The 14,203-nt window shown below is 32.9% G+C and overlaps 3 protein-coding genes across 3 annotated transcripts in view; 2 read left to right on the top strand and 1 right to left on the bottom strand.

Annotated features, from left to right (window-relative positions):
* LOC110992023 (Down syndrome cell adhesion molecule-like protein Dscam2) overlaps nt 1-3,540 on the top strand; it is a 126,232-nt gene extending 122,692 nt beyond the window's left edge. The window contains exon 38 of the mRNA XM_045634651.1: nt 603-3,540. Within this exon, the coding sequence (XP_045490607.1) occupies nt 603-753 (151 nt within the window). The 3' untranslated portion in view covers nt 754-3,540. The remainder of the gene's footprint in view (nt 1-602) is intronic.
* A 1,234-nt stretch (nt 3,541-4,774) lies between these two features.
* LOC110991935 (CWF19-like protein 1) lies at nt 4,775-11,459 on the bottom strand. Its single transcript, XM_022257537.2, has 12 exons — nt 11,442-11,459; nt 10,801-10,866; nt 10,532-10,692; nt 10,195-10,293; nt 9,752-9,975; nt 9,517-9,632; nt 8,805-9,024; nt 7,976-8,090; nt 7,720-7,871; nt 6,703-6,879; nt 5,470-5,630; nt 4,775-5,097 (listed from the first exon to the last, which is right to left on the bottom strand). Exons 2-12 carry the CDS (start codon nt 10,818-10,820, stop codon nt 4,938-4,940), a joined length of 1,605 nt encoding a protein of 534 aa, XP_022113229.1. The 5' UTR covers nt 10,821-10,866; nt 11,442-11,459; the 3' UTR covers nt 4,775-4,937.
* A 674-nt stretch (nt 11,460-12,133) lies between these two features.
* Nucleotides 12,134-14,123, top strand: LOC110991728 (negative elongation factor B). The gene has a single exon (XM_022257201.2). The coding sequence runs from the start codon at nt 12,305-12,307 to the stop codon at nt 14,090-14,092; it is 1,788 nt and encodes a 595-aa protein (XP_022112893.2). The 5' UTR covers nt 12,134-12,304; the 3' UTR covers nt 14,093-14,123.
* Nucleotides 14,124-14,203: the final 80 nt, after the last annotated feature.

Below are 14,203 nucleotides of genomic sequence, written 5' to 3' on the forward strand. Positions count from 1 at the left end.
TAGCCTATTGTCAGCAAGGGGCTTAGTGAAGATGTAGTTTATGTAGTCACATAATCCAAAACTACATTTGTGTGAAAATTTGTTGACAAGAACTGTCATATTCATACAAATTTAGTTTTCGACCTCCTACATACATTACTGTTAAGAGTTAAGACACCTTGACTAAGCTCCCAGAGCCCGTATGTCAAGTTGACATGAAGTTGATAACTGTTTGATATTAAAACCAATTGACTGTTGCCATGTTAACTCCATCTACTTTGCCATAAATAATACTTAGTAGAAATTATGGTACAGTTGTTATCTCGTGTGAATGAAAAATATCTATAGGTTTTTCTTAGAACGTTATTACGTAGTATAACGTGTATATTATACGTGCTAAACAGATAAAAATAAGATTTCTCAACTAAACTGGCTTATTGCGAGAGCTCGCTTTGCCGTACTTTCGAACCGTGGCGGTTTTATCGGGGCATCCTTTAAAAAAAAGATTTTTAATGCTGTGTTACCCTACCATCTACACAGTACAGTAGATTTCACCACTTCTTATGCGTCCATTTTTTTGTTTCACAGCAAAGCCGTATTCTATCGAAATTAAAATGTTCCAGTATCTCGAACTACCCGTCATTCAACGATCACATCCACCCTCCGTCCCGGTTCTCAGACGACACGGAGTGCGAGGGTCACCCCCGGGACAGACGCAAGCGACACGGGCACGACTCCAAGGTCTCCAGGGAAGCCTTTCAAATCAATGTCTGAGGGCCCATAAGGGGGACTAAATTAACTACTAAAAACTAAAATCTCAAGGTAGTCTCCCAAGAGTACAAGTGAGTTATTGAGAAAGTTTTATGGCCTGGATTAAAAGAGTGAGGAATTAAAACTAATTAATACAAGGATCGTTAAATTGTAAAATCCGAAATAGGGTGTGCAAAACTCTATAAAATACTTAAAAAGTACTAAGTCAGTATTTTAAGTACTTTACTGTATGAAATGTAAAATACACTTTTAAACCACTAAAATAATTTAATAAAATGCTATTACAATTGTAAAGAAGTCATGGTAATTTTACTCATGGTCGTGGTACTTTCGGCATTTTGACTTAAAAGGCTCTCAGCGCAAATGTTTCGAGTTTTGTCGAGTATTCAAATATCTTGACAATTTTTGTTAGATCTAACTAGACGTATATTCGAACTTCTACTCTTCTACTCTTACGTGTTATCCCAAAACTCGCTGCAGTTTTTCTTACGAAAATTCATTGTAACTTTTCGTTTACGTTAACTAAAAATAATATGGCAGGCGTGCTAAGAATATGGCATGACCTAAGCGACAATGGAACTGTGAAATTAAAATACCCCGGCCTACTGATTATAAGAAGTATTTTAAAAATATTCGCTTGGAACCCCGCAATGTTGCCAAATAATCTGTACATATGTCGTGTAGATAGATAGGTTTAGCCAATAACTAGTGCCATATAACACAATAAACAGTTTTGTACTATGTACTCTTTGGGATATTCAAAGTTTATGAATATTATGAATGTAATAAAATTTATTCGTAATTTCGACTACGAGTTCAACAGAGCTTTTACGTCATCTCTAACCTAACAAATGAGTGGGTCTTTAGCTCTATGGTCATGATCAAATGATTTGTCGCGTTCAGTTATATGCATTGTCACTATGAATAATACGTTAAATAGAGACAAAACATGTATTGTAATGTATTTTGTTGTTTTTCAAGTATTTGACAGCTCTGTTTCACTCGCTTGTGTTAATTAAAACTATCAGCTTGGGGCTCTTAAGCCGTGTAAATAACTGTTGTATTAAATGTATTGACGAGTATCGAATATTATAACTAAGAAGAACAATAATTAAAAGTAAATATATATTTTAAACTTAATGCCTTATTGACCAAAGTCTTAAAACTAGTTACAATGTAATGAAAAGTTATATCCATATAAAGTATGACTTGTTTGATTATTGTAAATTTTATGGAAACCTGAGTTTTCATTAAAAACGAACTATACTTTTCGATTCACTCCGGTTCTATATCTAATCGGAATTGCTACTAGTCGTAGATTAAAGAGATGTGTCAAATTTGATATCTATCATAATTAGGCGTAGACAAGTTTTGCAACGTTGTTCATGTATTTCGTGTTAGAAAATAAACTTGTCTAAGCGATATACTTGTGAACAGATAACTGTTTGATAAATGAGTCACTTCTTGATTAAAAAAAATAAACTTATACTATTCAAAATATTTGCTACTGCTATTACATCAACCAGTTCATCCATATTACAATCCCACCACAAATTTGACAGGTAAATGTTCTAAAAATATTTGTGGTAAAATTTGTATGAACAACCGTTTTACACGTTATTATGAAACTCGTGGGTCCGGGGGCTTAGTCATGATGCCTATAATGTAAGGTGAATAGTGAAAATATAAAAATGATTTGATGATGAAGTGAAAATTTAAAAATGATAAATTTTCACACAAATTAAGTTTTCTACTTTCTACATACACTACTCTTAAGGCATCTATACCCCCTTGTCTAAGCACTCTGGTATTCATTTTCTAAATGGCTGACATTAAATACGACCAATATACATAGTCATTACGTCACGGAACATTTGTAGGTGACAATTGACAGCTGGCAGACCTTCCTAATTAATATATTCCTCGGGTAATGTTATATATCATAAGTATCGGACAATCCTCGGCAGGGGCGTCGCTATATGGTTCAGTTCCCTAGTAACCTCCAGTATGTTGTATACAATTTGGTGGTTCTCTCGATATCTGTAGATACTGGTTTAGGTTATGTTATGGTATACGCTGATGTTGATTTAGGATCGCGCGGTACACAAACTCAATATGTATAAGAATTTCAAAAAACTTCTTTAGCGACGCCCTTGCTCCTCAATAAAAAGTAACAAGACAATACCTTTAGTTTTTGGTAAATACGGCAGAAAGTTAATGTATCGAGTAGGCATAGTTTATGAATGTTGGTGACATTTTGTATTGGACCTTACACGGATTCATTTAAGTTAATTCCAATGAAGACTGCCCTATTTTTAATTAAAATCTATTTTATATATCTAGGCACAAATAATTTTGCTAGTCAAACGAAGTTATACATTGTGTAGTTTTAGTATTAGTTTACTGTTACTTATTATCGACTGAAATAATTTCGTAAGCGACTGTGGTTTAATTGTTATAATCATGCTTTAAAATTACCAGTCATAAAACTTGTCAAATATTTTCTCGCATATCATACGCTTGCATACTCTCCTTTCAATAAAGCGAATTGATTATAACAATTAGCTGGAATCAAAATAGAGACTCATTCCGTCTCAACACAACGAAGTCGCCCCATCTGACTGGCAAATTTACTCCTTATCATTTCTAGACAATGTACCATATCATTTTAGTATTTTGTTATATACTCGTACGCTGTAAGTTAGTTGGTCATGTTGTTAAAATATGTTTTTTATAACAAATGGGTCATTAGGCAGTATGATGTGACGAAAATAAATTCATTTAATTGAATTTTGTTTTTCATTTCACCTTCGTTAAGTGATTCACAAAGGCGCCACATCTCTTTTTGAGCCTTATATTCATTGTTGTTTTTATGTCATGAAGATCAGCCTTCTGTGCCTGACGTATTTAATTGTTACTACCTACTCTTAACACAGGTTTCCTCAGAATTCCCACAAAAAGTACTAATTAAATAAGATCAAAATGTAAATAAAACACACATACTGAGTGATTGTTAAATATTTTTAACGACGATGAAATATTACGTGGACAAAGTCACGTACTGGTGTATAACTTTCTTAGTGATACAATACTAACTTAAATTTTTGGTAAGGTAAGATTTTAAATATTAAGAGGACAAAATTATATTAGGAAAGAAAAGGAAAGTAATAACAATATTAGTGCCCCTCTTACACTCCTGCGCATTTTACCTTTTTTTTAAGGAATCTCGCTGTTGGCCTTGGGGCCTTAGCTCAGCACGGGCTGTTTTAGTTTAGCTTAGTTTCCCGCGACTCGCGCAAGGGCGTCTCCTGTGAGACTCGAACCTCGGCTTGGCCCGTCGAGAGAGGGTCAATCGCCTGAAGGGCGGGACGGAAGCTCACTGGAGTGAGGGAAGTACGAAGTAAAGGTCCTCGCCTTCACCGGCGAAGGCGGTTTTTTACTCTAATCTGTTGGTTAAGCTTACAAGTTATTCATTAGTAAAGTAATAATAGTATATTCATGAAAGTCAGACTGTTCACACTTGGCTAAATTCAGTTTCGTACTCTACTACATAACAAAATAATGCTTGATGATGTAACCAAATACTTAGATACATACATTAGGTACGTACAATTATTACAATTGATATTTGTTTCGATATATACATATAGTAAATTTGAAGATAACATAAGATAATTGACCTATATGTAATAAATTACAAAGTATTATACCGATTTGTAGAAATTACATAGTACTAAATTACATACAATACAATTACAAAGTATTATACGATTCTGTAGCTAACTACGCGCACTCTCTTTTGCTTCCTAGTTTCGATTATGCGCGAGGCACCTCTGATATGAATTAAGAGTAACTAAACAAGATCGAACGCCTGCAGAACTTCTGCATACGTTTCATATTTGGCCTTAGAAAGTATGACCATATGTCTTAATTCAAAGACCACATATTAACTCGGAAAAGGATTGACCTTTATGCGTTTAAGGCATTAAAAGAAAAACACATTTATGAATTTTAATCAGTTTTAATCAGTTATATATACAATGAGTTTGAGAATTGTTTTCTTGGTAAAGGTTAAACTCAAATTATTTTAATTCAACCAAATCACGGTTGCAATATAATTAGGTAAAACAATAATCTCCTAATTCATTATAAAATTCAGATATGTACAGACAAATTCAAATCCTAATTTAGTCACTATCGCTATCCTCATCTGCCGTGAAGTCAAATGGTCTGAACTTCTCCCTGAAGGAGGCCACAAGAGAGTCTTCTTCCTCTCTACTTAGAAGACATTGACGCCAGTCTGCTTTATCCTCACAGTTCAATAGAGGCGGGCTTGATAGCACGTCCCTATAATAATCAGTCGGATAAATAAAAAATATAATCATTTTTTAAATCAATTTCATTTTTTTATTTAATATATTTCTTAAGTTACACCAAGTGTATTTCATCTCAGGAAATAGTTCGTTTTCGAGTTTAGCCATGCATTTGTAAAAGTAAATATTATTTTAGTTATTTCAATCCTTTAAAGTACTATCATTGTATATTACATAAACATATATATATATAATTAATTATAATGAACGTGACTGGACAGATGATTAAATTTTTGTGTGTGGATTCCATAATGGTTAAAAATAACAATCGGATTTTTAGTTATTTTCAAATAATTAAAAAAATTGTATTTAAGACGTGTGTAAAATATTTTTTAATCCAAATTACCTTCCAAACTGCAACGGGAAGTGTTGCTTCGGTTTGGCATACACGTGTTCGCCGGAAGGAAGCTCTGCATGGAAGTAGGGACTTCCGGGCAGCGCCACTTGAGATATCTCCGTATACGGCGGAAGAACTTCCAGTTCTATGCGATTTATGCCTGCCTCATCCTAAAATCCATTTATTTAAAACAGCTTGATCATGACTTTCATTATTATTTAAGATAATAAATTGAAATTTCCGAAAATAAGATTATTAAAAATATCTAATATTAAAAAATAAAAAATGTAAGCAATTTTTTATTCAAAACAACATTTATAAATTGAAATAGTTACGATGCCAATGAAGGTAGAGTAATACCCTCTTAACATAAAAAAAGTTTACATAGTTAAAACTAAGGTAATCATCTGTCTCTTTTTATCGCTACATTAACCCAATTTGACAGAAAGGGACGACCAATTACTTTTAATATAAAGTGCAATAATATGGATTTAGTTTTTATGAATATGAGGGTAGTCTTTAATGATAATAATATTTTAGGGTATGTAATAGTTTCCTGTATAAATACTGTTAATACTTGAACGGCGCTATATAGCCATAGCCGGAGCTACATTCAAGAGAAAAAGGAAAAGCTAGTTAAACCATTAGAACAATAGGCTCATAATATATATAAACAAAAAATTTCACTGTCAGACACTCGCACGCAACTACAAAAGCTGGTCTCAATATTTTTTTTATAAATGTATATTTATATTTATAAACTGTAACTACTACTTCTAACCCAAATCTACTAGAAGCTTTTTTTAATAGAAAAATCTTCATTAAATTGACGATTAATAGTACTATTTTTTTATAAAACGCAGTGAAAATCTTAATATATATAAATTACGTGTCACGTTGTTTGTCCGCTATGGACTCCTAAACTATAGAACCAATATCAATCAAATTTGCACACCGTGTGCAGTTTGATATAACTTAAAAGATAGGATAGCTTCTTATCTCAATTTATACCGGCAATATTTGCAAATATTGCAAATATTTTGATACAATTCTAACAGATGGCGCTGTGTTAAAAGTACCAACGTTTCACATAAATTCTCCTACCGTCTCCCTTGAATATTTTACTACTATGTAATATAACAAAAACCTTAGGCACAGCATTGCTTAGCCGAGTCTGCTAGTGTTATACGAAAAAAATCTAAAATTTCACGAAAAAATTTCGAAAATGAAAAATAATTTTACCTGAAACACCTCAAGTATTTGCGATTCGCATCGTTTAGGCAGAGGCACACACTGAATCTGCATGTGTGACGTTTTGTAATTCCTTTCAAAGAACACGCCCACATTGTTCATGCATCCGTAGAATTTCTTAAGCGTATCTTTGAACTGCTTAATTTCCTTGACAACTTCCTCTGGTGACTGGAAAATAATAACATTTCTATGTGGTGTTCCAAAACTATACTTAATGTATATTATTTACTTAAAAAATGAAAATAATATACGTTTATTTTGGAACATAAGATCATCATGGTATCACTTATTCCACGTCATTAAATTCGAAACTGTTGGCATCCCTACTCATCGGCAAAGAAGACAGAGGGTGTTGGCCGAGAGAAAAAGCCGCCGTAAAAAACTCAAAACTATAAAATAATCTAAATCATAGTACAATTGGAAATCACTGTCTGTATTAATGTACGCTTGCTCAGGTACTTTTGCCTTTTGCAGTTCTTGTATGACTCATGCCACTTAAAAAAGTTTTAATTTGTTCCCTTAGATCGTATCTCAATTTTCATATCGCGGACCCACGAAAAAGACAAAATGCAAAGTAAAACGTAAAGTTTTACGACTTGCCACTGTTAAGTTACAATATGTGCATAGCGCTCGAATCTTTGAAAAAAACTACGATTACGATCATTTATTTTATTAAAATATTTCTACAGCTAATCACTAAACAATATTCAAACAATTACACACAAAAGACAAAAAAACATAAAGCACAGTTTTGATACACTTTTATTAAAATATTTAGCTACAAAAAAAATAATCCTGATAAACTTCAGAAAAAAATAATAAACACGTATTATACGTTTCGTTTAAAATTAAAACTTAGAAAATGAATAGAATTACATGTGAACAACAGAAAATGGCATTTGACGATTAAGGCTTTTTATTTCTTCATTTATTTAGCGTAAAAAAAATTTTTATCGTTGACGAAAAATAACAATTTTTTTACTAGCGAGTAGAATCTGTGAAACCCACCTTGGTCACTGACTGATGATGGGCAATCGGCAGGATCAGCACGTGGAAGGGCGTGAGTGGGCCTTTGGGCAGGGCCAGGTAGCAGTGCCTGCCCACGCAGATCACCAAGTGCTTCTCCACCGACGGAGACGACAAACAGAACCAGCATGAGTCTAGATAAGACAGACACAAATATTTGATACCTTAATTATAGAACGATTATTAAAAAAAAAATTTTTTTTATTTTTCTCAAAAAAATTGAATTAAAATTTTATACCTGGATCAATGTCCCTCCGTTTCCTCTCTGCATTATCTCCACCTGACCTCTTTCTCTTCCCGTGATCGTCTTCTGAAGCGTCCATGTTGAAGAAGAACTGTCCATTACCGGATACCTAGTAAATTGTATTAAATGGTTATAATTACCAGTAATTATGAAAAAAAAACAAACAAAAATGAGGGTGTATATGAAGTTATGTATGTAAATAGCATAAAATATACCAGTTAATTTTACATACAATACATACATATAAGGCACATTTTAATATATCTATAATACATATATGCGCTTAAAACAAATCAATGTAAATCACACACCCCATATAGATAGATACATAAGTACTACTTAGTTAAGTGTATTGAAATATTTTGATTATTGTTTTCCTTTTGCAAATGTTTGTATTTAAATATATTATAATGACAATGAAGGGACTACTTATAATTGGTTGTAAAAACCGATAGTCGTAACAGCCGATGACGTTGTTATTAAGTACCTAATACAATGGAATTCAGCCGGGACGTTTGATTTTGGTCAAAATAACCGGTATATTGTTGCAACAATGTTGTGGTAAACGGTTTTGATTGTAGTATGTACTTCATGTTTAGTATATATAATTGTTTTGTTTTATATAATTTAAGCAGTACGCAGTACGAAATAAATAAATATAACCACTCTAATTCCAGTTAAAACTCAAAGACCACCGTAAAGAGATTTTTATTTTATAAATATTTATATGCAAGTAAATTTTCGTTTCAAAGCAGTAGCCGACCCACAATTGACCCAGAGGTTTCAAAGGAAGTCCATACAGTGTACTTTAAATTTACTTTACCTTAACAACTTTCCCCGGCTGGTGTTGCTTCAACAAGTCAGGATCAAACGGACACTCTGTCTCATCTGTGGTACTTTGCAATAAATCAGTCATCCTCATTTTAGCAATCGGTTGTAAACTGCACGCATAAATCCATTTCTCCTTAGCTTTGCTTCCTACTGGGGCTAATGCTATGAACCTTGTCGCACATTCTTTATAGTCTTGATGGATTCCTTGATTTCTAAAATTTTTAAAAAACTAAAATAAGCCTAGTCATATTTATTTCAAATTACCAAGCTTTAATCAATTATAATTCAATATTATATATATAAATATATCAAAAAATAAATGTAAATTTATAATTTTTAAAATAACTCAGTACTGAGACACTGTTACATTACGGGTTTCGTTTAATGATTTATACTTAATTTTACTAACAATCTAAACTAGATTCTAGGTCAGGCTAGACTAAAGTGTAGAAAGTAGACATTTCTATAGGTATGCTTGTGTTAATTATTCACAAAGAAAGTATAAGCCCTTGCTGAGTAGTCACACCGCTCAATAATTAATATGCAATTTAAAGTTTATTTTAGTGACACATTTCTGTGGCACAACTTGGAATGAACTACACTATTCATAAACATAATGCAGTTCTAACACAGAAACCTTTTTTACAAAGTTATGTAACAAGAAACACAAATGATTAACATCATAAATTTTCTAGTACACTCACCTATAAGGTTGTCTCTCATAAAACTTGTTTGTTGTTGGCACTAAATGATATCTTGGTTTAAGATGTATCGAAAGCCATGCTATTAAATTTGATAATTTATCTTCACTCACTTCTGCCTTAAAAATTGTTAAAATAAATGTTAATGAAAAATAACTTTACAAATTTTCATGAAACAGTATTAAAATGAATAAAGAAATAAAGTAAAAATATGCTCTCAAATCAAACTAATAAATACCTTCTGGCATTCATCCTGTTGTACGCCAGTGGGCCATAAAGTGGTAATAAGTATGTCTACACCTCTATATTCACTTTGCCCTCTATAACATGCATCTCTCACTGCACTGCAATCACTCGGCTCAAATGTACATGATGGGATCTCCTTTCCTAATTCTCGTCTAGACAGGCCTGTTAGATAGGCAATCTTAACTTCCGAACTTGTGGTAAATATGCCTCTTCTTCCTATAATATGAAAAATAATTGTTTATTTAGTAATATTTTATTGAGTTTTTAATATGTCAAAGTACCTACAAATTATATGATTTGGACAATGTAAACAAATTCACATATTTATTTAATTAATCAACACAATACAAATATTGTTTATAGATTTATTACCTTATTTCAGTCTACATTTCTATCTAATTTAAATATGAATAATTAAATATTATTTATGCATACCCATGTAAATAACATTTGGGACAATTTCAGATCCTTCTTCACAATAATACTTGACATGGTTACTATCACTTGGGCCAAAAACGTAGGTTGTAACAGGAACTGAAAAAATAAAATCTCACAATGCATGCCTAGACCCAGTGTATTTGGGCAAAATGTTCACACTTGTGTGCCTCCCTGTCTTAGTGACTTTCCACTATCACTTTAACTGGAAATTAAATCTTAAATCATACTTTAAATGGTAAATATAGACTACCTTTTACAGAAAATTAAAGAGTAACTACAATACGTTAGTAACTGTGTAATACATCATGCTATTATTGCACAAATAATTAAATACCTTTCCTTGTCCTCATACGGTAAGCATCTAACTGTGAATTATCGTTACCGAAAAAATTTCCAACACATAATAGAACATCGAATGGACCTGATTTCTTGACAATTGTTTCAACGCGGGAAAATAGTGCATTAAAATTTCCATTGACATCTCCACAAAATAGCCTGAAAAGTTAACATGATGACACAGTTAAAATTTAATATGGATATTTTACTAAGTTTTCTTAATAATAATATGTCTGAATATCTTCCTTACTAAAAGTAAATACTCACGTTTTTTGTTTCTCAGACATTATATTTTCACGATCTGCCGAGTGCCGAAGTCCTCACCGGTAGTATCTTAATAATTCAAGAAAATCTACAAAGTGTAAAAATTAAGTAAAATAAGTTTAATATTTAAATTGTTATAACACTCGACAAAAAAAATATAATAATACGTCTTGTAAATAAACATAAAATACAATTTCACAAATCGTACAAGTATCTAAGTATGTACAGAAAGTAAAAACTACAGCGCGATTCAGTAGCCTGTAGTCTGTAGTGTACTCTGTAGATTATAGGTGCTATAATCTACAGAGTAGCTCAGATTATAGTTACTTAAAATGCTGTGATGTGTGATATGTTTCTACTGTTATACCAGGGTAGAAGCCTTTAAAAATAATAAAAAGTGAAAAAAAATCGTAGTAGGATGAAACCCATCTGATGTCGGGAAGGGGTTGGGGTGAGGGAGGAAGGGTAAAAAACGGTTTTTCTCGATTTCCGGCAAATTGAGGCAATTGGGAAAGCCACTAGAAACTTTTCCAGTAGAGGGCGCTGTAAGACTGTTCCAACAAAAAAAAATTAAGAATAAATATTTTGCAAAAAGTTGATGTTTGCGTTGATTGATAACACTGAATCCTGTAGAATGAACTTACCTGTCACTTTTTTCATCACTGATATTTTAAAATTTCAATCTAATGAGCATAGCCTTGGTCAGTTCCATCATTAGTCACAGCTGTGTTGTTTCCAACTATAGATTCATCAGTTTCTGTCACAGTGCTGGGTATGAGGGAATAGTTAACATTTCTTTTTTTTAAACGTTCAGCTCGTGCAGAATTGCCTTGACCTTTTACGCTGTTCCAAGAAAACAGTGTTGGTACTGATTTAGATTACATTTCTTTAAAAAAATCGCTGAAGTGGAACAAACATTTGGCGCCCTACAAGAAACTATTTGACAGTTATCTTCACCATTAAGTCACTACCTAGGATCTGCTGAAATAACAGGTCCAGTTATAAAACACAGAAAAAAGAGTAATAGTTCCGTGAGAATATGACAAACAAGAAGTAAAAGATATTTATTTATTCATTTTATTTATTAACACTTTGTTACATTACAATATAATAAGTGATCATAGTTAAATGAAAAGAAGAGCAACTGTTGGCCTGATCGCTTTCGAGCGATATCTTCCAGACAACCACAGGATCCATAGAACTCATGCGAAAAAACCAAGCACTTCAGTGCATCGATACCTAGTCACATCACTACCGAACAAAAGCCAAGTCGGATTCAACTGTCAATTGTCACTTGCGGCATCTGATTTCTACATATTATTTTATAGTTGCTAAGTGTCAGCCTTCTGCCTTGTGATGTGGACTGTGGAGTAAACTGTAAACATACAAATTTTGTTAAAATATTTTTAAGTTTATATCTTACCTATTTACAGTTATTGCGTTAGAATGATATAATAGTATAATATTTATTGTAAGATAAAGGAATTATATTACAGTGTACTGTTACATGATATATTTTCATACCAATATGGCTTCGTCTAACAAATTTCTCGGCACTGGTTTAGATGATGTCAGCGTGCCTGGACAGAATTTCTTGAGAGACGCACTCACCAGTTGTACTGATCCCCTGAAAGCTATAGAAGAGTTTCAATTGGAAAATGGTATTTTATTACCATCTCTTAGACCAATGTTACCTCTTCTTGACCTACATGGAGTTCGTCGCTTAGATTTTCATACTTCTGTGCTGGAGGAATTAAGAGAAAAGATGATAGAGCATATAAATAAACTCGGGAAAAAAGATGGTAAAGGTAACGAAAAAAAGCTTAAAGAACTGCTGGCCAAAAGTTTTCCGATTATCAAAATTAAAGCCTTGAGGCCTGTCATTATGAGCATTTTAAAAAATATAACGCATATTGACGACAAATATTTAAAAGTTTTAGTCCGTGACCGAGAATTATACAATGACACTGACACAGAAGTAAAAAGACAGATTTGGCAAGACAACCAATCTTTGTTTGGTGATGAAGTTTCTCCTTTGCTTAGTTTATATATAAGAGAAAAAGAAAATGTTTTGTTTGATCATGAAAACATGTCACAACTATTCTTTTCATCATCTCCAAAATTAAGAAGACAGGGAAATGTTGTTCAAAAGCTGGCCCATATGGTTGGGACAAGCGTAAAACTCTATGATATGGTCCTACAGTTTTTGCGTACACTGTTTCTAAGGACTAAGAATATTCATTACTGTACATTACGAGCTGAACTGCTTATGACTTTACATGATGCAGAAGTTCATCCAATAATCTCTGCAGATCCTTGTCATAAATTCACATGGTGTTTAGATGCATGTATCAGAGAGCGAAATGTAGATATTAAGAGATCGAGAGAGCTACAAGGTTTCTTAGATGGGGTTAAGAAGGGTACAGAGCAAATATTAGGAGACTTGTCTATGACCTTATGTGACCCATATGCTGTAAACTTCTTAGCAACATCTGCTATAAAAATACTACACCACTTGATCAACACGGAGGGCTTGCCTAGAGATAATTCAATATTGATACTATTGTTGAGAATGTTAGCGCTAGGATTAGGTTCATGGGATATAATTAACACCCAACAATTTAAAGAACCTAAACTTGACAGTCAAGTGGTAACAAAATATTTACCGGCATTAATGTCTTTAATGGTAGATGATCAAGTCCGAGCATTGCATAATAAGCTGCCACCAGATGAGAGAGAGTCTGCTATAACCACGATAGAGCACTCTGGTCCACCTCCAGATGCTTGTGAAGCTTATATGAGAGAGAGTGTAGTATGCAGTGTTTTAGCAATGTATTACACACTTCATGCAGCAAAAACTAAAGACAGAGGCGCATTGCTCAGGATACTTAGCATACTTGGTAGTTGTAAAAATGGTCTGGCCTATTCTGACCCTTTCTTACATCAACTAGTTGCTCTTTTAATACAGTTTCCGGATGAATTCCAAGGAGAAGACTTCAGTACTGTCTTGTTTGATGAATTCTTTTTTGCAGGTCTATCTAAAGACAATGTGACTAGGCACTTATTAAAATTAATATGGTATATCCACCCCAAATTACCAGAGACTAGAATACATACATTGATGAAAGCTTTGCAGCCAGGAACGCAGCACAATGAAACAGTTCATAAAGTTTATGAAGCACTACAGCAAAAGCTTACTACTCAAGTGGAACCAGCACCTAGTGCTACAGAAATGGATTATTTAGATTCCCCGTTATTGAGTGTGCCTATGCCAAGCCCATCTCCATATATGTAACATTATCTCAATAAATCCAATTATGATTTTATTCTACTTTATTTTTTAGTTACAACATAATCTGTATAATTATTACTTTATTAAGAAAAAAACATTCTAATTAGATTTTTA

This window comes from Pieris rapae, chromosome 3 (genome assembly GCF_905147795.1).
Source record: "Pieris rapae chromosome 3, ilPieRapa1.1, whole genome shotgun sequence".
Classification (NCBI taxonomy): Eukaryota; Metazoa; Arthropoda; class Insecta; order Lepidoptera; family Pieridae; genus Pieris; species Pieris rapae.

What these genes read in the sequence shown, in the direction of transcription:
- LOC110991935 (XM_022257537.2), bottom strand. Translation starts at nt 10,820, where the DNA reads ATGTCTGAGAAACAAAAAAC. An exon ending in CCCAAATGTTATTTACATGG is followed by an intron (nt 9,976 to 10,194) that starts GTATGCATAAAT and finishes TTCATATTATAG; the next exon opens with GAAGAAGAGGCATATTTACC. An exon ending in AGCCGGGGAAAGTTGTTAAG is followed by an intron (nt 8,091 to 8,804) that starts GTAAAGTAAATT and finishes ACAATTTACTAG; the next exon opens with GTATCCGGTAATGGACAGTT.
- LOC110991728 (XM_022257201.2), top strand. Translation starts at nt 12,305, where the DNA reads ATGATATATTTTCATACCAATATGGCTTCGTCTAACAAATTTCTCGGC.